The sequence below is a fragment of the Centroberyx affinis genome, unplaced genomic scaffold (genome assembly GCF_046629955.1).
Source record: "Centroberyx affinis isolate AG114_WGS23_722 - 3 ecotype Tasmania unplaced genomic scaffold, CSIRO-AGI_Caff_v1 ptg000389l_1, whole genome shotgun sequence".
NCBI classification, from domain to species: domain Eukaryota; kingdom Metazoa; phylum Chordata; class Actinopteri; order Beryciformes; family Berycidae; genus Centroberyx; species Centroberyx affinis.
In genome coordinates, this window is record NW_027279057.1 from 24,382 (window position 1) to 50,607 (window position 26,226).

Consider the following 26,226-nt stretch of genomic DNA (forward strand, 5'->3'; position numbering starts at 1 on the left):
ACGACCTCCGATACCCCGACCCCTCCACTCTTAGGACAGCCAGACGAGCGGCCCCTTGAGACCGCTTCGGACTGGCTTTAAAATAGATCTGTATATATTTATATATGCTTATATCAAAAAGGAGGGTGGGGGGGGGGGGCGGGAGAGGGACCAAAAATAGGGAATGGGCAGGTGCAACATAGAAGTGATGCAAGGTGGTTTATTCGTTTGTATTGTTATCGATACCCCCGTAAGCTACTGCACATGCAGCAGCTAGTCGTTTTGGGGTTGAGAAATGATCCCCGGGCATCCTGGCCCAAGGGGGGGTAGGGGGCTGATGCAGAGGGGGAGGTGCTGGTGGGGGGGAGAGAGGATGTGGAGGAGCGAGGAGGGGGGACTCTGGGTGCGTTTGGATAAGACTCTGCTGTGTGGAATGTCAGCTCATCATATCGTTGCTGTTGACCCCGTATGTCGAGTTCTTCATGCTGTCATTGACTTCCCTCCTGAATACTGACAAGTTCTGGGTAAACCTACACAGAGAGAGGGTTATTCAACATGTGAGGTGGGAGACAAGATAATCCACAACAACAACCAGAGTTAGTATCATGGCAATCTATGTGCAGGGTTTGACCGATATGGGCTTTTGAAGGCCGGTGGCTTTCAGGTGCCGTGACGCACCCTCTGGTGGCCATATTGTAGGTCTCTCTTAAAGGTCCCATATTCTACACTTTCCAGTGTTGTATTTTCTGTCTTGAGGTCCATTCAAAGCTGTGTGTGTGGTGTCATGTGCCAAAAACACTCTCAATCCATTTTTACACGTTCATTTCCCAGCATCTCTCTGAGCCTTACCAAGAACAGGCTGTTTCTGTCGCCGTGTCTTTAAGGCTCATTAATATTAACGACCCTCTTTTCTGATTGGCTAACCGTTTCAAGAGTGAAACGTGAGACACTGCGGCCCGGCAGCTACAGGTAGGGAAAACTCTCCGGTAATAAACAATGACAACCGCTCAACCGCTTTAAAAAAACCACTTTGTTAGTCTATTATTTCTTACAAAAATGCTAATGAGCGAACCTTTGTGACGCCACAAAGTTACGGAAGTCCAAACGGCTCGTTTAGAGGCTCGCTTTTCTAATATGGATTGTGTGGATTTAGTTGGCGACCGTTTTGATACTTTCACCAGGTTTAGATAGACCATCCAACTCCTTTATAATCAAAGAGGCAAGGGAAATCCTGTTTTACACAATATGGGACCTTTAAGTAACAATTGCATTTCTAAAAGTAAACAGAATATAAAAGACTTGGCGGTCAACATAATTCAAAACACATGCTAAATTCTGTGCCGTTTTTGACTGTAAAATTATCATTTTGCCACGGACAAATGTGACTGATTTTGTATTTCATGTCAGCTTGTTAGCTAGCTAACCACAGTATCTGGTCAGCTAACCATCAGTGTCTTCTAAACACACCTGACTTTCACACTAGTAGCACCTACTAGAAGCTAACATTAGAGCTAGTAATGGCTGGTAGTCAAAGTAATATGAACAGCAGTTGCTTTGCTAAATTAGCCTGCTGGCTAGTTAGCTAGCTAACAATGCCCAAAAGAGAAAGTCAAAGCTACAATTCATACTGCATAGTACAGACTAGGACCAAAGGGGCTAGGGTTTGGAAATGTTAATGCCAAAAATCCCCCTAAATATTATTCTCGTCAGGGTGAAACCTCTGAAACAGCATTTAGACCATCATGGGATGCTAAAACTCTCCACTGAAACCATACTAATGAGATTCTTTGTGTTAGCAAACAGTTGCGTTAGCTTTAAGACAGGGTGACCCACCACCCCTATTAATTACTGAACATTACTGAACTACTAAATGAATAAATATAACTGAACTATTAAATGAATAAATATAAGGTTTTGCAGACTGTTTTCCTGTAAAAATGATAATCTGTACATGTAACTGACCTGTCCCGATTCTTGGTTAGCAGGTTGCGCTCTATTCCCTCCATCAAGTTCTCAAAGCATAAGTGCATGGCTTGCTGCTTCTCTGGGGGCTGGCTGTTCACGATGCTGTTCCTCAGGTCAGCAAAATACTGCAGGACACCCAAACAGACATTGTAGACATACTGTTGTGTCAGAGATTATTCATATTGAGGATCGAGGTGGGAGTGCGCGGTTTACCTTCTCGTTGAGTAGGATCAGGCCTAATAGAGGCCGCGACATGGACCACTGGTTCCGACAGTCCTCAAAGATGATGATGTTCAAAACTGTGGACAGCATCTGCGAAAGAATCACTTGTTTTACGACTTGCTGAATGGTTGACTGCTGAGAGTCTTACATTACTGGAGAGAGTCAATATCTTGTGGAAATATGTGTATAAGCGGACATATAGGTCATCCCACCTGTTGAATCATCTCCGGGTGTTGCTGCATGATGTGTAGGAAGCGATCATCTGTTGCCATTGGAGCCGGCCGTTTCTTGGTGGAGCGCGACAGCTGCTTGAACAGGTAGGTTACTATGTGGTCCAGACTAGAGCAGCATCCTGTGCACACCATCGTATCTAAAACACAAATACAGATTTAACTGCCAGCCAGTCAGCGATTGCCATCAACCTCACCAGCCACGATGAGACACAATTCTTCAAATAAAATGTACGTGCGTAACAGGCCAGGTGCGTCTGTAGGTATTACCCAGCGCGGTGAGTCCTTCCGATATCGAGGACAGGATGTACATGACCACATGTGGCTCCAGACTGGCGATGAAATTCATGTGGTCCTGAGTCAGCACTTCCAGCAGAGAGTAGAATGACTGACTAAGCTTGGGATAGTCCTGCAGGCACGGGAAGAGAAGATTTGCATCTTACGAAAGGCTTGATTTATCAAGCAATACTCATATAGAATATTCATAAATGACTGATTGCTGATTTATCAAGCAAAAGTCATACAAATTGTATGCAAAGTATTGTTTAACATGCAACCCAAAATTTTGAAAACCATTTGAAAATAGTTTTGAAAACACCTTGTTTTTGGTAGATTAGCCCATTGGTCAACACTGAGTGATGAGAACAGACACCAAAACCATCCATGTATCCCCAGTAGATCAAAACTTTAGCTTGGAGCCTTATTATTACTCACTTTATGTTGAGTGATAGCAGCCACTAGCATTATCTCAAAAGTGAGAAAAAACTTGTTGCAGCTCTAAAGCTAAATGGTAAGTAATCTTAAATGATATGCACCTAAGTCTGTTTTGTGTAGGATTTGTAAAAATGACAGGAAATATGATACAAAAATAGCAAACTGATTCGAAATAGCAGGGACTACTTTCTCTGTTTCCATAGGAATTAAAGGTGTTGGGCAATGGTAGACTGTGTACAGCTAAAAATCACTGCGCAGCGGATGAATACGCGATTGCTCACATGAAACAGATCCCAAAATAAACCTGCTACATCAGCTATACTGAGTTAATATTTCATTTTTAAATCTACAGGACATATAATAATGCTAGTCGCTATCACTTTGTGTTCTGTGTTTTGATAAATGAGACGCTGCTGTAATGAGCAGATGCGTGCACGGACGTACTAGTAAGTCACTGTGAGGGATGGACAGCAGTAGTTTGATGAAGGTCTGCAAGGCGTTGTCCAGAGCGTCGTCGCCGTACAGACGGAAGACCCCGAAATTGACGTAGTTGCCGCTGAGGACGGCCTTCAGCATGGCGAAGCACACGCTGACCCCCTTCAGCTTCACCCCGTACACCTGGTCCTTCGGGACCTCCCCCAGCGTGAGGATGCGATTCCCTAGACGGAGGGAGACGAGAGGTGTCACACAGAGAGACGGGGGCGGTTGGCATATCGCCGCTGTCGGGTGAAACTCCAAAATATTAACTTTTCAGGAACTTGAAAAAAAACAGACTTGTGTTAGTTGGGTTAGACCAATATATGGGTTTGCTGATATATCATACTGCACTTTTATTAAAAGTAATATTGATTGTATAATTGTTCAATAGTAATAGCTCATAACCTGAATTGATTCCAATGCACATTTTCATCAAATATAAATATAAAATATACATGAATGTGTTTTATTATACTGGGTTTCAATGGAGAGTTTTAGTGTCTCTATAATCTAAATGCTGTTTCAGAGGCTTTTCCCATTTAAAGATATTGAATATTGGATAAAGAAATATTGGAATTAGAATTTTGGAATATTGGAACAAAATAGTGGCAAGTAGTTTCAATTAAAAAAAAAAAACTATATGCCTTCAAAACCCATATTGGTTGAACCCTCATTTCTAAGCTGACAACCATGCGTTTTTGAGTTTATCCAATAGGTGCTGAAAGGGTTTCATAAGCCTAAGGCTCGCCCAGAGCATTCAAAATCATGAAAATCAAATGTTGGAGTTATAATATTTCCACAAAACAGCGATATGCTGATGCACACAAAACACACACACGCACACACACACACAAATGCACGCATTGGCATGACCAGGCAAGCATTTACAATACAGTAACTAACGCTGCGTCAGACACCTCACCTAGCCGGGATGAGAAGGTCAGGGTGAAAGTTAGAGGTGGTGGGAGGATTAGGGGTGGGGAGTGGGGGTCAGGGGTTATAGGCTGGTGAAGGTACCGTAGGTAGTGATCATCTTGCTGGTTTCTCTGAACAGCAGGATCCCATTGGGCGACGACACATCAAACTGTAGCCTTTGGGACCTAGAAACAAAAAAACAAAAAAAACACAACACAGTCACAGGTTAGGTGTCAAATTAAGGATTAATCTCAGAAACCTCAACTTCATTCCCATTACCACTCTATTAAAACTGATGAGAGATCCTCCCCACCCAAAGCAGTTTGAAACAAAGGACTTTGTGTATGATGCTGCATTCACATCGTGTGGGAAACCCACATCAGCTGTTTAACATGTACTTAACATGTGAGTTTATACATTTCAGATACTGTCAGCAAAACCAAACAGTACAATGTCAACCACAAATAAAAAATTCAAGAACTTCTGGCCTACCATGGTCTTATGACCACAAAACGTGATCATAATGTGGTGTAAAAATAATGAATTCTCTACACTTGACAACTCTCAGTTCCCATATGGTATTTGCCATCTGAAAGCTGAGATGAACAGTCATTTCTAATAAGAAGTAGAACTAAACAATTGAAACAATCGATGAGTTTTAGAGCTCTGGGTAATCTTAGATCTTAAAATTAAATTTTTGTCAATATCTTTCAGCCCTAGTAAGAAGTGCACATCTACCATCTTTCCCACGGGACGTGAATGCAGCACGAGTCAGCAGCTGTAACAATGAGCATCTTTACCTGTTGTGAACGAGCTCAGCCATGAGTTTGAGGACGGGCGTGGTGCATGCTGGGTCGTGGTACCAGAGCTCTATGGCTCTCTGCAAAATGGGCATGTAAGCTGGATATCTATTGGGCTGAAGTGAAGGACAACACTCAAAGGGATCATAACGGTAAGCCGGTCTCCTTAAGCACCTTTGTTATTAAAGTGATATTTCACTTAAGTCGTTTTTTTTTCACTTTTTAAGACTCGTACCCCTAGAGTTCATGAACGGTCGGCCTCTCACATTACATGCCCACTGGGTCGACAGTCACCAGCAAGAATGTAGGCTTTCGTTTCCGTTTTGTTAGGGTAATTGCACACACAGATCATCTTAGCGACTCAGTGGATGCTCCGGAATGGAGGCCAGCTGAGGCCGTGGAAACAGGGAGAGCTGCTTAGCAATACACAGCAGAGATTTGTCTGATTTTATGTCAGTTGTAACAATGCGAGGATGTGTGATCAGATGACTATTGTTCTTAAAATACATTTTTATCAATTTGTCTCCCCCACACATATCATTCCCTGATTGGCAGGTTGATGGCAAAACTTACCTTATCCCTTTTAAATATGGAAATACCATTTTGGGAACAAACAGACTTGGTGGATGTCCCCGCCCCCTCCATAAGAAAATATGCAATAATTCAAATAAGGAAAAAAAAAAAAAAAAAGTCCCCTGCATCTCTCAACAGTGATGTTACCCAGAGATCAGACGGGATGGGGGGCTGAAGGGGGTCGCAGGTCAGTTAAGGATACATCCAGTCAAACAGCATCATGAAGCTGGTCTTGGCGTTGAAGGCGAACGCGATGCCCCGCAGGTCTCGGACCAAACCCACCAAGGTCCTCTGCAAGGAACAGCATGACAGGAAGGACACTGTTAAAGGAGGGCATTCGGCACACTGGTGCAAACAGGCCATCGTCATACACTGAACGGACAAAATATTAGGGACGTCGTTCTGATGTGGAGTTGCAGCCCCTTTTGCACAATCCACATCCCAATTGTCTCAAAGCTTAAAAATCCTTCTGCTTCTCTTTATCTACATCTCCTTTGTGATTGGTATAGATTTAATAAGGGAAATCAATAAAGGCCTTTTACCTGGGTTCACCTCATCAGTGTTCTTCATGAAGAGACTAAGTGTCCCTAATATTCTGTGCATTCAGCTACATGAATAAAATGAATAAAATGTAAAAGTGAATGATGATTTACTACCAAGGCATCTCTCAAGACTCACAGCCAAAACTGTGAAATATATACTCAAACAAACTAGCGAGTGACACTGTGAAATAATTGCCAATAATCCCTGCTTCATGCCTGGATCGCCTCTAATGTATTTTTCTTTATCAGGTGACCCGCACACTGTATGCGCTTAAGAGAAACCAGAAACCGTTGCCAGCGTATATGTGTGCGCGGCATGCAAAATGCATACAGGTCGGTTGGTATGCATGCTGTGAACGAGTGTGTGTGTGTGTGTGTGTGTGTGTGTGTGTGTGTCACCTTGGCTTCCTGTTCATTGAAGGTGTTTGTACTGAGCATCTGAGCCACGGTTTCGAACGCGGCCGTCAGCGGCAGCATGAACTGTTCAAACTGGTCCTCGTCCTCGCCTGCACACACACACACACATACGGAGAAAACACACAAGTCATCACACCGTCCACTCAAGTTCCTTTTGATTTTCTGGATGACGGCAGTGTGTGTGTGTGTGTGTTTACCTAGATCGACCATCAGCAGGCGTCCCAGCGCGGTGTAGAAGGTGGTCCGACAGCGCATGTCGCTGAGATTCGACTGGTTGTTCACTCCCAGGAAGGAGAAGTGCTCGCTCTAGTGTGACAGGAGGTAGACAAGATAGTGTGACCTCATGTTCCCATCGCTGCATCACATTTTTCATACGATTCACAGTTACAAGGCACATCTGCTATACACAGAGGTGGGGACTCCAGTCACATGACTTGGACTCGAGACTTGAGACTTGACTTGACTTGGGTTCTGGTGACTTGGGACTTGACTCTGACTTGTACTTTGATGACTTGAAAAGGTTTCTAAAGTCTCGACTTGAGATCTTGTGTTTGTGTAAATGACTCAGATTGAAAGTGATGAGATTTGTTCCAGCAGACGACTGAATTTAAATTCTGTTTTCTGAATTTGTATGGAATGATTGAATTTATTGAAGTTGAAACTGATTCCAGAAATCAAACTCATGATGCTCTTACCAAGTTTTTATCCTATTAAAACCATATTGCATTGAAAAGTCCTAGATATTTAGTTTTCTTTAAGATATTAAATTGATACTGGGCTCTTGATTTGTTCTGAGTTGTCTTCTACATTTAAACTTGACTTGAGACTTGTGCCTCAAGACTTGAGACTGACTTGGGACTCGAGCAAAGCTCACTTGGTCACACCTCTGTCTATAAAACATTTTTTTGGAGATGATATCAAGGTATTATAGTAGAAAAACTCCTGAGAACTTGAATGTTGGAATTGACACGAGAAAATACTCACCCACCTGTGTCGTAAATTTGAATTCAAAGACAAGAAGTTCTGCTACTATAATACCTTCATAGGTATGTATGTGTATTGTGTAATGTATTGTGTCACTGATGTACTTACTGTGTGGTTATTCAACATAAACTGGACTGCACTGAGCTTCACCAGCTTCCTCACACTGCTGTACGTGCACAAATGTAGCGTTAAGGAGAAGACAGATAGATATGGGACCTAAACTTACTCTGAAGAAACTTGCATATATTCACACACAAACACACACACACACACACACACACACACACACACACACACAAACAAAGGATATCCTAAGGAGAGGTCGTTGAGTAGCTGAAGCGTCTTGGAAGTGATTGGTTCACACTGGCCCCAGTACTTCAGATTGGTGATGCTACAAAAAAGAAAGATAATTCACAATGAAATATCAGGCAATCCTTACACTTCGGCTTATCAATAATCTAAATCAGCTTTTTGTGTATTTAGTTAAACTTGTTGACTTTCCAATTTTTTAATTTTCAGTTTTTCTTAGAACTACTAACACACTTCAATTTTTCAATCAACCTAAGCCTGAAAAGTGTACCACCTGATTAACAAAATAGAGAAAAAGTCCAATTGTTTACCTCTGGATACACATATACATACACAAATATTTAAAACAGTTTTCATTTTTGCCACTCACATTTTCCCAATAAAGACGCTGAGTACCATCGTCTCATCATTCAGCCCCAGAACCTCTGATAGCCGCCGGTAAAGCTGGAAAACACACAAACACACACACACACACACACAGGTCATCTAAAACCACACAACCATGTTCACATCTACTAGAATTTACACAATTTGAACACATCTTATTTTTTAGAAGGCCACAGGCTCTACGGATCTAAGTACTCAAGCTCCACACTCAGTACAGGGCACAGCGAGGCACTAAGCAGAAGCACACGGGCCTGAAGGACGACTAACACCAGGCATGTAGCTGAGGGAAGAGCTGGGTGAGTCTCTATGGACGAGGCTGGCTCTACAGCTGGGGAACAGAGGGGAAGTTGGCAGGACACGGGGCCCGTCCTACACTTGGATCTGACTAGACTCTAGCGCACAGTGTATGTCCAACTCTTCTCATGCTGGGTGTTGTGATGACTATAACCTTGTTACTGCATAGCGATGATAAAGTTTCGAAGTAACGCGATTTCTCTAATAACCTGGTTTTCATGGACTCATCCAATAATCGGTTATTACTGCACTACAGAAGCCAAGAATGTTTGTTGTGGTTCCTCATCCATTTTTTTTAATCCTGTTATCTCCAGATCATCACTTGAATTATCTTGAGTCCTCGTGATCGCAATTTCATTATCTCATGAGATGGTTTCCTCGAGATCAAGACTTAACTAGGCTATGTTACCGATTGTGGTTGCAATTTTTTGCCTGTGTCGACTGTGATCTCCACTTCTGACACTTGTCAATTCCACTTTAGTCTTTCCACACATCGGCAACACTATCAGGCTTACTGGGCTTGGCAAAACCATTAATTTGTTGTCTCGAGATAATGAGATAATTATAAAAGGATAAAAAAAACAAAATTAAGCAACCACAGTCGCTCTTGGCTTCCATACTCCACTGCTCCATGTTGTTTGTTTTGGATACACGACTACGGTAAACTGGGTTTTGCTTAGTCCGATTATGACCTTACTCCGATTAATCAGATTAAGGTGTTTACATGACAGTTTCAGTACTTGGAGTATTGCCTTAATCAGGTTAAACATGTAATTACTAGTGTGGTAAAACATACTCATTGACTGTAAGGCCACTTGTACTACTGATCTGTTTGCTAAGCCGATACTAAGCAGGCTTAGCCCCCCCCCGCTATTCCGCTAAGGGTGTGACTGAGAAAACTTTGACTCGGGGTTCTGCGGTGAGACTTGACGAGGGGCAGGGGGAGCTAAAACCAAACCAGACAGACAGCATGTGGGGAGAAGCTACTGTTTCTACAGTCCGCCACTTATCTGGGCCGTTCACATTTTGCAGTTTCTGCCCAGAACAAAGAGAACACACTCCCGTCAGTCAGCATGCCTTGGTGGACGAGGCCATGTGAAGCTTAACAATGGTAAAACAACATAGCACACATCAGTAGCAGCGGACGGAGACTCTGCGGCTCTATGGGAAACGCTGCGATCAGCACTGTCAGACACAAACGGTGCTCAGGACAAAAGACCTGCTCGTTCCCATCAACTTGGCCCCCTGTCACCGGTTGTTAGTACAGGTCTAGTGGGGGAGGGACGGGGCGAGGGGGGAGGGGGGGGGAGAACCGACGGTAGCGTGTCAGCCAGGCCGGGGTTAAATTAGCAGTGGGCTAACACATGCTACAGACGGCTACTCGCGCTCTGCTCCCTGCGATACCATCAAGTACGACAGAGATATTCTGAGAGGGTTTCGAAAGCAGTATTTACCTTTGATGATTTTTGCACCTGGTCACCGATGTAGATCTTTCTGAACTGCTCGAAGAAGCTGAGCATGGCCAGCTCCAGTCTCTCGTTGCCGGCCTGGGCTAGCCGAGAGTCCGTCAGATTCATCAGCTGGAGCACCCTGAAACACACACACACACACACAGATATTTTTAACAGTTTCGGCAGACCAGATATAGTGAGGTTTTGTATTACAGCGTATCTTCTTGTATCCTTACCGACAGACTAGCTCTCCATCCATGGCGTCCTGCTCATCTGTGCTGGCGAATGACACCCGTCCGCCAATTACTGCTCCGATTATATAAACCAACCACGTCAACCGACCTGCACAGGGAGGCAGAGGAACATCAGTTAAAATGTAAAAAAAAAGAAACAAAAAAGGGGTTTCTCTCTAAGACTTAAAATCCTAAAACCACAATTAAAGGATAAAGAGCAAACATAGAAATTATAGTCATGGTGTGCATTTTCAATTATTTTATTGTTTAACCTGCATGTCGATTGATTTCACAAAGCAACTGATCCCTTGTCTGATTCTGCTATCTCTACCAGAGTTGTCTATGTGTGTGTGCTGCATTGTCTGAATTGGACTGTCCATATTCTGAGAAACTCTACTATTTCCTGGTGCCAGAAGTGCCATTAGTTAACTGGATGCCAGACAGCTGGAAGCAGGAAATCCTCCCTGCCAGTTTTCTATTTTTAAATGAGCTATTTTTAAAATTTGTCGTTCCATATCTATGCTTCAAACACCACTGAAATGACTTAGTGACCATCCTTAATATGATTAATAATGCATTCATCAGCTAGACAATTACATGAATTAAATATTACAAAACAATTCAAATTCAAAGCTTGAACTGTGACACCTATTCAAAAATGAAATATAAAAACGTATCCCAAACCCTTGATTACAGTGCGTTACCCTCACCCTCCTGCACAGTGATGTCTGCCGTGCTGGAGTTGGTGGACTGTAGTAGCTCCTGGTAGGACTGAGCTGCCTGGTCGAAGAGCTGGACCAGCAGAGCGCAGGTCTTCTCGTACTCACACCTCCCTATGGTGGACAACTGGTCCAGCTGCTGCTGAACCAGGCCGGCATCATCCAGAGGGTCTTCTAGACCATCTCTGTGGAGCAAACACACGTTTGGACATGCAGTTCAGTAAAAGTAGCTTTTTGTTCCCTAGAATGCTTCACCTCCTACGGAGCTGCACTTGAAACCAATGGTAGGATGAATAGTAGTTGAGGAGTATGGGAGGCAGAGAGCTTTTTCCAAAACGTCCCATTGTCCTCTCAAAGGCGGTTGTCATTTTGGGGCTTTCGGATTATATATTGTTTTTTTCTTTTTTTTTTGCCTATGGTGAAAATGAATGGGATTTTTGGGTCCCGTTTGCCAATCGGTCTGTTCTTAAAATGGGTGAAATGCAAGTAGAAACGACATATGGCGAAGTTATTACATATCTTCATGTTTTTATATATATATATTATATATATGTATAAAAATACAGAATTTTTATACATTTTGCTAGCAACCACTGTGCAGAAGTTGTGTTATCCTCGCTTCACAAAGCCCCAAAATGCTGGAATGCTACGCTAAATATGGCAATTTTTTATTTTTTTCATTGCAACCCAGCAGAACCCACCTCAACAAATGAAGAAATGCAGAATAGAGGAAAATTTAAGATAGGACAATCACAAAATGTGAAGAAGTCTGATAGCGCCCAGGTGCCTCAAACTGACAGGATGACTTGAATGTGGCATCGTGGTAAAAAGGTGGTGGCAGCTTGAAAACAGTGGAACAGTGTGAACACACCCTACAAAGAGGACCTGCGTTGTTTGGTGTGCGGAGCGAGAGCAGGTCTTACCTGAGGATGACGTGGACCGACTCCAGCCGCGACGTGATGTAGGCCTTGGTGACCTCAGGAGTGTACGTCTCCAGCAGGTGAGGCTCGGTGGCTTTCACGTAAGGGACAGACGCTGCCAGACGCTGCCATAGACTCAGCAAGTAGTGAACGCTGTTGGGGGCAAACTCCCAGTGCTGATGCACAAAGAGATGATAAACAGGTGAGGATTAACTATTGGAAGTTTTTCTACACTTTAACCAGTTTTAGAGCATTTCCACCATGGATCTGATGCAAAATTCCACAACTTCCATTACCTAAAGATTTTCTTCCTTCCTGGTTGTTTTTCTAAAGGGGTGAAAAGTCTGGTTTCCACTGCACTTGACCCGAAAACCACCATCTAATGCTCAAAGTTCAAAAATGACACAGGTCTTTCTTTCTCTGTCATTTCTACCCACAATTTACTTCCTACATAAAATCTGACATTTGATTTATTTTCTTCGCTGAAATGCCCACTGTCTTGAGACTTGAGACCCATTTGTAAGTATCTAACATTCAGGTATTTTTTGAAATTTTTCAGTGCTGGTACTGGTTCCTGTACCTTGATTTTGATGCCAAATCAATACTTTTTTCGGTACTTCATGAAGTAATCAACTTTATAGAAGGACTAACGGGGGACTGTTATTTTGAACTTCCATGCGCAAGATATGTTTACGGAAAGGTCTTAGTTAGTACAGCGACACGCAGAAAATCATCTCCTTTCTGTACTTAATTGTTTTTACATTGTCATGAATACATTGCGGGGTTAGAGACAAGACCCGCACACACACCATGTCGGTAAGTCAAAGTAACTCTAGAAGCTGTTGTTTTCACCGTTAGACGTATTTTGTAACTTAATTAGCCAATGCTAGGCTAGGCTAGCTACAAAAGCTACAATTAGCTCTAATTTAAACAGCCTAAAACCAGGCTGCTTAGTACTGAAAATTGATCCAACACTATTAGTACTCAATATCAAACCGTAGCAAGCTTTATGTTCTAGTCAAAAAACATACATTTTCTCAACAAAAAAAAGCAGTAACAGACATGAAATTGCGCACACCCACCTGCAGACTGGTGACAGTGAAGTTGGCTATGAGGCGAATGACTTCGGGGTAGTTTTCTACTTTGACCAGCTCCCCCAGCTGGTAGTTGCTCTTCAGCCTCGCCAGCAGACGACAGAACTCATGGTAGTTATTAGGATCCGGCAAACACTGAAGCACAAACATTTTACGCGTCAAACAACCGGGCAGCTAACAATTAGCCATAAAATTCAGTGTCATGGACAGTTGATCTGGGTGAAGGAGATGCGTACGTACCTGTGGGTTTGCTAGTATCCTCTTAACTCCGTCCACCAGATGTGAAAGGAACTTCGCTCGCTCTGCATTGTTGAAGAGAGACCTCCGGACAGAGGCTATCTGAACTAGACATGACAACACCTACACACACACACACACGGTTTTCAGTCTTCACAAAGGGGGAACTTAAGCTTTATTCTGGATATATTAACACAATGCGCCTCCTTTACTTACCAACGGGGAAAGGGACGGTGGAATGGAATGATATAAATTGAAAAAGAGCTGTAGGGTGGAGGAATCGAGAAACGCTGCAGGACAGAAGGGAAACAGAAGGTGTCAAAATGTATTGCAGTCACAAGGCTACACATGTTAATATTCAAGTATTTACCACAGAAGTCTAGTTGACAATCACAGGGTGTCTGCAATTTAAGACTTCTAAGTCTTCTTAAGTATTTAAGTATTTTTAATGCCAGTTAACTAATTTCTAACAGGAATAAGCAGCGAACCAAGAAGTCAAAACATTTTTAAAACCTCCTAAGAATTTAACAGTTTACAATGATTTAAGGCCTTGAGTTTGGCTTGTATAACTGTTGTGTATAAATGTTTCAAAACATTTTTAAAACCTCCTAAGAATTTAACAGTTTACAATGATTTAAGGCCTTGAGTTTGGCTTGTATAACTGTTGTGTATAAATGTTTCAAGACTTTTTCAGGACCCGCAGACAGCCTGAATCAGCTACCTGATCTCCAGGAGGTGGGGATCTGTACGGTGCAGAGGTCGTCTGAGGACTCGTCTGTGGAAGTTCCTATGAAGTCGTAGTTGAGGCAATTGTAGCTGAGCTTCAGCAGCTGCATCAGCAAGCCGTGCTGATTTTCATCGTTCAGGTTCAGGTTCTTCCCCGACGCCTGCAGAATCAAACCGAACCAAATGACATCAGAGCCACACACACACACACACGCATGCATCACCTATGAATAGATAGTTTCTTTTGTGATTGATTTGATATTAGGCTTGGGCCGATATTCGATATTATCAAGTATCGCGATATTTCGTGAACATTGCAATATTTCGTGAATATCGCGCTATTTCCTGCTGTTAATAATAATAACTATTATTATTGTTATAGAAACCTAGAAATTTGATATAATTCGGAATAAATAAAATAATATACCCCCCCAAAAAATCTGGGAAAATAAAAACAGAAAAAAAAAACCCAACAAACAACAATAACAACAGACGTTTTTTCTCGCTTTTCTAACTTCATTCTTTCATTTTTTTTAATTTTTTTTTAAACAAGAGTGAAATGCTGATTTACGCAGACAAACTAGTTCCAGATTATTGTCCTTCACCCAAAACTGGACCACAGCTGAAGTAACAGATGTACCTGTTTGAGCAGGTTGCAGGAGAGAGTGAAAATGTCAAACAGGGAGGAATCTCTGAATGACGACGCTATCTTCCTATGCTTGGTCAGGGGATGCGTTGTGTCAGCCTGCGGATAAAATTGACAATATTAACATTTCAAACGCTATGTAGAGAGGAGTAAAGAATTGAGGGGAGAGAAATGAGAAGGAGCCTCAGCCTACCTGATTGATTTCATTGGTCAGCTGGGAGAGAATGGTGACTCCTATGATGCAGTGTTCCACACTATCCTGTAAACACAACAGTTACACAGTGTCAGCAGTACAGCCGCAAACAAACATGCCAATCAAATAAATGACCTCAAACCAGAGGTGGGGACTTGAGTCACAATTTGAATCGCTTGAGACTTGACTTGCTGCATGAAGAGAAGACTTGAGACTTGACTTGGGTTCTGGTGTCTTGGGACTTGACTCTGACTTGCACTTTGATGACTTGAAAAGGTTTCTAAAGTCTCGACTTGAGATCTTGTGTTTGTGTAAATGACTTAGATTGAAAGTGATGAGATTTGTTCCAGCAGACGACTGAATTTCAATTCTGTTTTCTGAATTTGTATGGAATGATTGAATTTATTGAAGCTGAAACTGATTCTAGAAATCAAACTCATGATGCTCTCACCAAGTTTTTATCCTATTAAAACCATATTGCATTGAAAAGTCCTAGATATTTAGTTTTCTTTAAGATGTTAAATTGATACTAGACTCTTGATTTGTTCTGACTTGACTTGCTGTTCTACATTTGCTACACATTTCTCAGACTTGAGACTTGACATTAATGACATGGACTTGACATTTAGACTTGAGACTGACTTGGGACACACCTCTGGCTCAAACACACACAGAGACACCAACCCGGGTCTTACATCATCTCTGCAATTATTGTCAACCTTTGTATCAAAGGGCTGAACACACACACACACACCTGTAGAAAGCGTGTAACATCAGCGATGACGTTTCTGAAGACGTAGTCGTCCTTCTGACAGTCGAACCACCCCAGCTTGGTGATCCTGGCGTACAGCTGGATCAAGGCCTGGGTCACAAACGCCGCTAGCTTTGGCCGTGTCGCCAGATAATTCAGCACATAGTTCCCTGTACAGCAAAAACACACAATCACATCGATTTTAGGAAACTGAAATAAAACACCCACCTTAAACTTTCAGCATATCATAACTAGATTTGTAGAGAACTTTAAAAATAATATGGCAAAAAAGGAACAAAAACAAAACATTTCAGCAAACAATCAGCTATAATAAAAATGGAAGTGCTGAATCCAACAACATTCATAACTCATTAAAGTCCATTAAGCAAAACCTAGAAAATACAAAACAATTGACACTAGTGAAGTTAAGTGCAAGTTTATAAAAATGAGCATAAACAGCGTTTCCCCGTGGATTTTTTTTCCAGTAGCGGTTAGATATGGAAACTTAACTATAAGCAGAACTTATTTTAAAAAGCAAATGACTTCACCTCTCATCATCTTCTATTAGAAAGATATTTTTCCATGCTACATCATAGCTGTAGTGACAAACATCATTATGCCATGGAGAAGCCTCATCTATTCTATGTACTAAATTATATTGCAATACGAAGTCAAAATTGCCTTTTTAAACTTATTTTCTCACATTTAAGAGAAACAGTGTCTCAAGCTGAAAATCATACAGATGTTCCATGTGGAGGGAAATAGGTGTCGTGTATTTATTTAATGTTCAGCAGCCCAAACAAAAAAGAGCAGAATGGGAGCATGAACCTGACAAGACCAGACTTCAGTAACTAGCTGGCAGACTGTAGAGACCAGAACCATTTTGTTTACAGTGATCCAACGTAATATTGACTCAGGGAAAGAAGCTGTCCCTTGTTAGATGTCAGGCCTTTGAAAAACGTTTTGCATTCGGAAACACGAAGAGTTTAGCTGTAGCTTGTCGGCATCTAACTGTGAAGCTGCCGGCCCGGCCCCAAAAGAAAGCCCTTAGCCACTGGTTTGCTGTTTTTTTTAAACAAATAAAAAGTGTGTCATTTTTGCCAGCAAGAGGTGACATTCAAAGTGAAAGCTGAAACCCAGGCAGCATGAACCCAACTGTCATACAGTTTCATGTCCCGATATGAACAATGGCTTTCAAAAGAACAACTGTCTGCTGATTCTAGGGTAGAAGATTGTTTAATTGGGCCTACAAAATAATGCGGGTTAGTAGTAATGCAGGTTCCAAACAAACTTCTAAGAACTAATTGGCCATTTCAGAGATTCGGTGGCAGCACTGCATAGCTTCTGCCTCCATGTGGGGTTAACACTGATAAGGTTGTGTCTTAAAAGGAAGATGCCGAATTTTCCATCACTGGTTTTGAAAGCAAATATAGCTCAGTGTCCTCTGTATTCATTTAGCAGTGGTGCAAATCCACAGCAAGGAAATTACCCCCACTGCTAGAGACACTGTGAAATTGTAGCATTGTAATTTAGTCTTACTCTCATCTCAAACTAAAATAAATGTAGTCCAAATGTTTTAGAAGTAATGATTTTAAAAGCGGCCTCTACACTGTACCTCTTCTTCTCTTACTATGTTTTGCAGGCCGATATACCAATACACACACAACAAGTTGCTTCTTCTTAATAAAAGAAAGCAGACCCTGAAAAGAATACAGTTCCCCCAAATATCATAGGGCCATACCAAAACTATTCCACATGCATAACAGCCCCACCTGGTCCAGTCTGGTCTATAGTGACCAACCAGACCTGTGTGTGTCAGATGCTGCTCTGTTCCCAAACAAAGAACGCGAGGTGTGTAAAGGTGTGTGAGAGAGACTTACGGATGTCGATGCGTTGCTCGAGGGGCAGAGGGTTGCTGGTTCGAGATACCAGTTTAGACAAACAGGTGGCAGCCAGCAGCTGCGAGTACGATGACTGTGGGGAAGAGAGGGAGAGAGAGAGAGAGAGAGAGAGAGAGTCAGGTTCGGTTCATGCTTTCTGCACGGCTAGACGCAAGAAAAACGTGTGTCGCCCGCGTATCTTGGCGTGTATCGTGCTTCTCGCGGTTCCCGTGGCGACCGCACACCTGAAAACTCCCAGCTCTTTAGCGGCTCTCCGCATCCCCCATAACCCCACCGGAATCAGGCAGTAACTTGAGTCCGGCTTTGTTCAGCCAATCCTGGACGCGTTGTTTCAAATTTCACTCGTGCATATAGGGTGAACTGATGGGTCTCAGTTAGTGGTGATGGGATGCTCTTCTCTGTTGCTGCCCCATTTGTGATTTAGACTGATGAAATGTAAAATGCAAAGTGTACTTTTACATAAAAATCGTGCCTAGTGTAGCTTTAACTGCTGATACAAAACAAAACAAAACACAGGAAGGCCTCAAAATGAAATAAGAAATCACCAGTGACGACTTTTCTTGAGATCAGATGTACTGATAAAAAGGGAATTTCAGATCCCAGTCAGATGGAGTGAGTGAGCCAGACTCAGAGAGAGTGAGCACACTGGGGGAAACTTTATCGCTCCAAATAACTGCAGGTACATGAATGGGTTCGGAAGGATGTGAGGGACACGGTTGATAAATCTCACACACATCGTCACAGGGGGGAAAACACCACTGCCGGTGGGAATTCCCTTGCCGATTTAAATTACCTTGATCGTCGGTTATTTAAAATGTAGTCTAGTGCGAGGCGCCGAAACAGGGAAGCAGGAAGAAGAAATAAAAAAATTACGCTCGAGTTGACTTAAGATGCATTTAGAGCCTTAACACAGCCCGGAGCTTTCTTCAGGGTGTTCTGCTTTTTGTCACATTGAGAGTCTTGTGCTACTGCTTCTTGTTGGGAATCAATGCACCGCCACCTCACACTGGTTCAGCGATTTTGCTCTCGACTGTGAGGACTTGGAATTTAAAAAATAAAAATGCCTCCCCTTCCTTGCACATTTAAAAGCACGTTTCACTTCCAAGTCGTCACACCTAGACCACAAACACTGTGTGTCTGTCCAGAGTGGATGAAAGCATCTGGGATCGGCTATAAATGGGACGACAATTAGTTCACAGGACAATGCACACTATCCCTCTGCCCTAATACCAAGTAATAATCATTAGCTGTGCCTGTCATTTGGCACATCACAGTCCAGCCTGGTACTCACACTGCCTCTCTCCAGTAGTAGCTGACATTTGCTGAGACAGTCGGGACTGTTGGTGAACTCCACCAGAGCTTTCTCTGCCTGGTGCCGGACGGCTGTGTCGGTAGTCTCATACAGCTGCTTACACAGGATCTCCAGCTGGGCAAGGCCCTGGATACACACACAGAGACAAAGAAAAGTTGTTATCAGTGACCTAGTGGCTAGTCTGACCGATACTGAAATTCAACAAAATCAACAAACGTTCATGATTGTAAAATAGGAAACAAACAAAAAATATAATGCAAGTTTTTCTCCAATACGCAGCTTGATTTGCAGGGCAAGGATTTTGCAAAACGCTTGTGCATGGCGCCATCTTTAACACCTTTCTCCTTAGTAAATGAAAGTGCATCCCCTTGAAATTTGGTAATTGCAATTGTGAACACTGCAATTAGCGTTCGTTTTTTTTTAATTGACTGTGTAGGCGTAGCATTATACCCTCAGTTTGATCTGGGCCTGACTAATACAGCAGCAGGGATCACATACAGTGGCTATGAAAAATATTAACTCCTCTTAACTTTTTGTTTTCTTGTGCGTCAAAGTAAGTGTTTTTCTGTATTTTATGTCCCATTTCCTCATAGGGAATGGGAATCAAATGTCATCCATGAGTGACAGGTATCCCACACCATGTGTCATTATATAACATTTCTGCCACATGAACATCAGTTTTTCATTTGTTCATGTTAAGTTTGGAGACCTATTTAAACCCTGCACCCCTACTCCAAGCCAAAATGTGGCCACAAAACGACCATTCATTTGAATTAAATCAATTCATTTCAAGGCTGAAGGCTATAACCAGGTCATGACTCCATCTCACAGCAGCTATAAGCTCTTGCAAATAAAATTACCTCACAAAACCACTCAGGACAACACAGTTAAGAAATACAATACTGGTGAATTCTGTCTGCATTTTCTGTAGACATCTCATTTCAGCTTGCTGAAACCAAGACTCTAATTGAAAACTATCAAACTCTGTAATCTATTTGGGCTCAGCCTACTGACTGCTCCACTTCTCTCCAAGAGCAATGGAGGCAAGTTATCAACTCGTTAATGGTGTAATTCATAAAGGAGTCTCAGTGGAGTGTGGCAGATACACAGACGGGAGAACAAAACGCCGTACTGTGTACTTGGGACGTTGAGGCTTTGTACATTAGTATCCCACATCAACAAAGCCTAGATACCTCAGATACCCTCGACCAGCTTTCTGTTGAATCTGGCTTAGGTTTGTTTTAAAAGTGATATATATTAGCCTATATTTTATATGATGCACAGAAGAATCTTGTTCCTCACATGCTAACATGGGGGCACTATATGGACAATGAGTCTCCTAAATGTTTAAGGAAAGGACTATTGCCTACTGTACACTGCAGCACTCTCACAGAGTGCTAGACAGTGCAATCTTAGGCTACTGTGCAGCAGAAATAAAGATGATGGTTTCAATTTCAATAACCTGGCTTGATGATGATGCAAAAGCACTGTTTAGATTTCTTCTTGAACCAATTAATTTTTTAATTGAGTAATCATTAATCAATTATCAAAATAAATGTTTGTTGCAGCCGTACAATAAAGCGCTGACTGAACTTTCTGTATTTGAAGGTCACTAGAATTGGCAGGTTTTTTTTAACTCCTGATGTGTACAAGCCCACTGTTAGAAATATCCTTTTGCATGTCAATAGCCTCCATTCTACCGCATTGGAAAATAAAGCTTTCCAGGAAGTCATCTCACCAGGGCTGAAAGAATTTATGCCAGATCTGAAGAGAACAAGACAAATAAAAATATTACGCCGAGCAAGTTTACAGATGGACGATATAAAAAGGGAATGGCTCCAGGAGACTGAATGAAAGCTAGAAGAGTACATAAAACAGACCATCCGGTATACTGTACAATACACACCTAAAACAACAAATGTTATTCTTAAATACTGCCATATTATAAGTAGTGAACATACTGTCAGTGGAAGTGTTGAATTTCAAAATATGTTACATGTATAGGCCTATATGACATGCTGCATTGCCAAACGCTGCAGTTCTATTAGGAGAAAGGATGTCTAGAATCATGTGGCGCTCCCCTTTAAAGACGCTAATCATCCCAAGGCTGCCTTTTCTTTCATAGGCAATGAGAAGGCCTGTCTTGGCACAAGAGGAAGCAATCTAAATTTTCTTAGAAGACAAAAGAGAGGCCTTTTTTTTTTACGCAATTGGAATGAATTCATTTCAACAACTTCCTCTAAATATTGTCTAGTGTTGTTATGTTCTAGACTGTAAGGGTTAAACCCCTATAGTGCCTCCGACACCAGCTGATAGCAATTGGTGTGTTTTTTTTAAAATCCTGGCTTATTGCTTCATGGGTCCTGAGATGATCATCTTGAATGTTAGCGAGTATATTAACTGTCTACTCTGCATGCAATTCTGTAACCTTGTTAAAGGCTACTGCAGCGTAAATGTGCCGTTTTATAACATTGAAGCTTTCTCTATTCTCTAAAAGTAGACAAAATTATTTCTTTTTTTCCCCCCTGTCCAGCCTGGGCAGCCATGTCCACCTGTGATTGACAGTTCTTCCTTCCGGTCTGTACCCACTGCATTTTGTCAATCATCTCCTCAATTTAGTCACAGTGGTCAGGCAAAACTCTGTTGTTTACTGACCGTTTATCTAATTTCCCTCAATTTTTTCATTGGCATATTACCTAAGGGCTTTCTTGAGACTTTATGGAACCAGCTGCCAGAGTTGACTTTTCTCATTTAGATTTCATTGAATCTATTTTGAATCGTTAGGATGTTGCCTAAAATTCGCGCCTGATATGTTAAGTGAAATGACATGAGTCAGTAGTCGGGGTAGCTCATAATAACTCATAACAAAGTCACCCCGCTGCAGCCAGACGCCTCACCTTTTACAACTGGCACTCTTCCGACTCGTCTAATAAAGCATGCATTTGTATTCCGTCTACAAGCATGAAGAAGCTCGAAGGCTCGAAGGACGCGAGCTCGAAGGGGAGAGATTTACCTCCATTACCTCCAGTGGTTTTGAGTTCCACCCATGTTGCAGGCAGGGGAAAAAAAAAAAGTGCTGAGTCATGCACAGTCACAGTGCGATGCTAGCTACTGATAAACTGCTGATCGAAAAGGGTGGGGGCATCAGGTTTGGGAACAGGATTGGGGGTGGGAGAGGTGGGGGTCCGGGGTGGGGTGGGGTGGGGGTGGGGCGTCTTCTTGGGTCACGGTGCAGATGTGGTTTATTTTAAATGGCGGCGTGTGAACGGCGTGTTAAGGGGTGTTTGCCGGGAGGACCGACCCAGGCGAGAATAGAGGGTTATCCCGGTCGAGGCGGGACGTCCCGGGGATGAGGGACGAGGTGTGGAGCGCACGGTATACGGATAGCAGATAGCCGCCGGGAGTGCAACTCTGCTGGGCACAGATAAGAGTTCGGATACCAAACCCCGCCAGTGTACATGTGCTGTCTGCTCTATTGAACGAAGCCTTCCCAAGCATAATGGCTTTACGATGCACAATGACAAAGTTGCATCACGCTGCAAGCCGAGTTACGAGATCGACACTCATTCATCTTGGCTTCCAATACACATACAGGAGGAGTGGAAAGGTACACGTAGAAAGAACTGGCGGTCTGACAATCTTATATTGGGACGAGATAAATTTTATCATGAAGGAACATTGCGGACATTTATGTAGCCTATAATCCACACATAATTTCCAGTCACAACATTAATCATAGCCTTCATAACACTCACTGCTTTCACCAAACTTTTGCTGCTAACCTTCCTTCAAACCCCTCCCTCACAAATACACTGAGCCAATGGTGTCATGCATGGTAGTAATTTACAAAAGGCCAAACTAGATAGGATATCCAGCAGGTGCTCCAGTTTCCTCCCACCGCACACATGCAGGACAGGTGGACTGGACACTCTAAATTGCCCACAGCTGTGAATGTGAATGTGAGTGTCTGTGTTAGTCACGTGATGGACGGGTGACCTGTCCACTGTCCAGGGTGTTTCTCTGCCTTCCGCCCAATGCTGGGATAAGCAGAAGACCATGAATGAGTGAATGAATGAGCTTCCCTTTTCCCCCACTATAGGGGACCTCACTACAATAAGGGACAGGATGTTAGTTTAGCACGCTACTTATGTAAACAAAGAACTGAACTAGCATGGCCAACAAAAAGAAATGTCCTACCACCGTTACTGGGAACTGGTTAGGATACATACATACACACACACACACACACACACATACACCACACACAGGTATATACATACATAAACAATATGCATATGTATATACAGTACATATGCACGTATATGTACATGCATACATACATATAAATAGATAAAAGGTTCAGCAGGGAAACAAAAACACCTGTTTAGTCATTTCCAAAGGAAGCCAATGTTTTTCTGCTATACTAATTATATTAGGGCAGCCTGCCCACCTAAATTATCAGCCACCCAAGTAAATGTTTTTTTTTTGGTTTTAATTTACTTGAATTCACTTGGGGCTAATCTGCAGTTCAAACCTGGTGTTTCCCAGTTCATGTATTTAAAAAAAAAAAATTGCTCAATGATTGCTGAAAACAACAAAATCTGTCATGCACTGAAAGTCTGCTTGTGAACTACAGTGACCATAATCCATTGCACCTCTGATGCCGCACATGGTGCTGGTGCTGCTGGTGTTGCCATGCTGAGCCATGCCAAGCCTACATTATATGTATATAGAGGATGCAATCAATTTGTAATTAGCTGTGTGGTATATTTACTTCACAAACCATGCATTAATCAGATGGGAATATAATAACCAAGTAATTTACAATAGAGTGAAAGACTTTAGACTCATTTGCTAAATTTACTCATCAAGATCAGTCTCCAGAAAGCTCTGTGAATAGATATGAATAAACACTTAACACTGGCAGTTATTTCAAAAGAGTTTGTTTTACAACTGGATAGGTTTATCCCTTTGTTGTGCCCTCCACAACAAACAAACAAGCAGCATTTGCTAACCTCTGCTCACTAGTGTTAACGAGCACTAGGGTACAGATGCCTGCATGAAATATTGCTGAGGCCTTTCTTCTCATCGCAATAAGGAGTGAAATTAATTCTGTCCTCCGGTGTCTCCATTTAAAGCTCAGCGAGGATGAGAAAAGGCTCGACTTTCTGGTAGGAAATTTGAAACACATTACATATTAATTAAAGCTGCACTAGGCAACTTTGCATGCTGGCGGCTCCAAATGGCAGCGAGAGGCAACTGTTTGAAAAATTTGAACTTCGATACCCAGAAATCCAGTAAAGTGATGTCAGTAAACTGCACACAGCACGCTCATGTTTACCAACCGGGCCGCTCTGTGATGCTTTAAAAGATACCAAAATGACAAGAGAGGAAAAACTCTGACGTTGATCTGTTTTGGAGGCGGTATTTTCAGTTTTGATTAATCAATTTTCCATAAAAAAACAGGCCACCACAGCACCAAAATCATATAATACTGTGGCCTCAATATCAAGGTATGAACCAAGCAGGTGTTAAACATGAGGCATTCATCAAGCCAATGTGCCATGCATCTTTGGGTATTAACTTCGAAATATGTTGTTTCTGTGCTCAGAATAGTTCATTCTGTTTTGGTTAGACTTCAGTACTGTTTCCAATGACAACACACAACAAAACAGCTCGTCTCATCCCTCAATATGTGATGACACGTGTAAGTACAGTTACATGAACTGCAAAAGATGATAACGGGGAGACTATGGCCTTATTCAAGAATATTTTTCATTCCCTTGTTTGGAACTGATAACAAACCCATTAAATAAACCTTGTTTGCATGTAAAAGTTACAACAAATATTGTATGTTTCCAAGAAGTTAGTCTGACATTCAGTGTCAGTAAATGCAGCTCGAGCTACACAGCTCAGCATCGCTCTTCTTCGTTTCTAGCTCGGGGGCTAAAGCTATGAACTGGACTGTTTTCACTATAAATGTGGTATTACCCTCTAAATCCAATAACCATTTAATTGGTAAGGAATTGTGTGTTAATAAAATTCAGTGCCCACTCGTCGGCGTCCCTACCGCATGCTAAGCTACCACACACCACAGCGAGCCACTGCCAGTACAACAATAACATGCTGAATATGGTTAGCTGTAACGTTAATATTGCAAGAGCGAGTCGTGGGTCTTGTTTAGGACATGGGTTCTCGTCCGGTGGGCCTTTTAGGAGAAATGTAAGCCTGCGAGAGTATAATATTGCCAGGTAACTTCATCCATAGAGCCCTCTCCACCTTGCAGCTATTCTCCAAAACATGTGTCCAGTCCAGACCTCGAAGCAGCTAACGTTCAGGCAGGCTAGCTAAAGAAAGCAGCACTGGTTACACACACACACACACACACGCACACGCACACACAGATAACATAGGGACAAAACCCCAGTTATACACGCGTTTGAATGGTCTATATGGTAATAACAATAGCCATGATGCTTATACTAGAGACAAACAGTTAAACAAAACGACACATGATTTCAAACGGGGTCGGGCGGGAGAAGTTGACGTCTGTGAAGCTAACGTTAGCCTAGCTAGCTTGCTGGGGGGGGAGCTGTCTTGTTTTCAAATGGTCGGTCACCAAACTTCAAATCTTACGCACAAAGCACCGATGAAAACTCAGCTTTTCCTAACGGGGACATAGCTAATTCCCGCATGACGAAACCCACTGGCGCCAAAACGTTTCAAGCCAGTTACTAGAGCTAGCCTGACAGCTCTTTCCCCCTCATCCCTAACGACGTCCGCGGCCAGCCCATTTGAATCTGTGGATGCCTTTATTGTTTACTCCGTTAAAATAATCTGGGGAAATACACCGGGAGCCCGGCGGCGCCCTCCGGTCGATCGGGCCTAACATCGGGAATAAAACACGTGATAATGCACGGGTATGAGTGTTTTGTTTTCGTTTTCACGCCTAAAAGTAACCTTGCAGCTAACAGCAGCTAACTACGTTAATGCAATAAGCTGCCTGCACGATGACAGGCCACAAGTCAACACAAGCAGCCACATCCTTTTATTACTGCCGACAGCCAAAGCGCGGCCACTTTCTGCACGTACTGGGCACATAATAGCTCTGCGCGATGAATAAAGCACCTGAATCCGTGCACCGACTAATTTTTATGCATATCAATAATGTGTTGATTACAAAAACATAAACCTCTGCTTACCTGCACATGATCCGCCATTTTTCTCCATTTCAT

At 42.5% G+C, this 26,226-nt stretch overlaps 1 protein-coding gene across 3 annotated transcripts; it reads right to left on the minus strand.

Moving 5' to 3' along the window:
* xpo7 (exportin 7) lies at positions 1-26,226 on the minus strand. Of its 3 annotated transcripts, none has more exons than XM_071515977.1 (28): positions 26,194-26,226; positions 18,971-19,117; positions 17,659-17,752; positions 15,782-15,948; positions 15,028-15,093; positions 14,829-14,933; positions 14,184-14,349; positions 13,679-13,752; positions 13,466-13,585; positions 13,214-13,360; positions 12,135-12,307; positions 11,203-11,396; positions 10,496-10,601; positions 10,263-10,398; positions 8,498-8,571; positions 8,129-8,209; positions 7,927-7,990; positions 7,032-7,140; positions 6,817-6,923; positions 6,078-6,166; positions 5,303-5,410; positions 4,605-4,687; positions 3,555-3,769; positions 2,667-2,805; positions 2,379-2,536; positions 2,158-2,256; positions 1,942-2,069; positions 1-509 (listed from the first exon to the last, which is right to left on the minus strand). In XM_071515977.1, the coding sequence occupies exons 1-28, from the start codon at positions 26,224-26,226 to the stop codon at positions 416-418; spliced, it is 3,276 nt and encodes a 1,091-aa protein (XP_071372078.1). In that variant the 3' UTR covers positions 1-415. The 3 variants fall into 3 exon arrangements, with proteins under 3 accessions (XP_071372078.1, XP_071372079.1, XP_071372080.1); XM_071515978.1 differs by having other exon boundaries at positions 7,927-7,981; positions 8,120-8,209; positions 26,194-26,218; XM_071515979.1 differs by lacking the exon at positions 15,028-15,093 and having other exon boundaries at positions 26,194-26,218.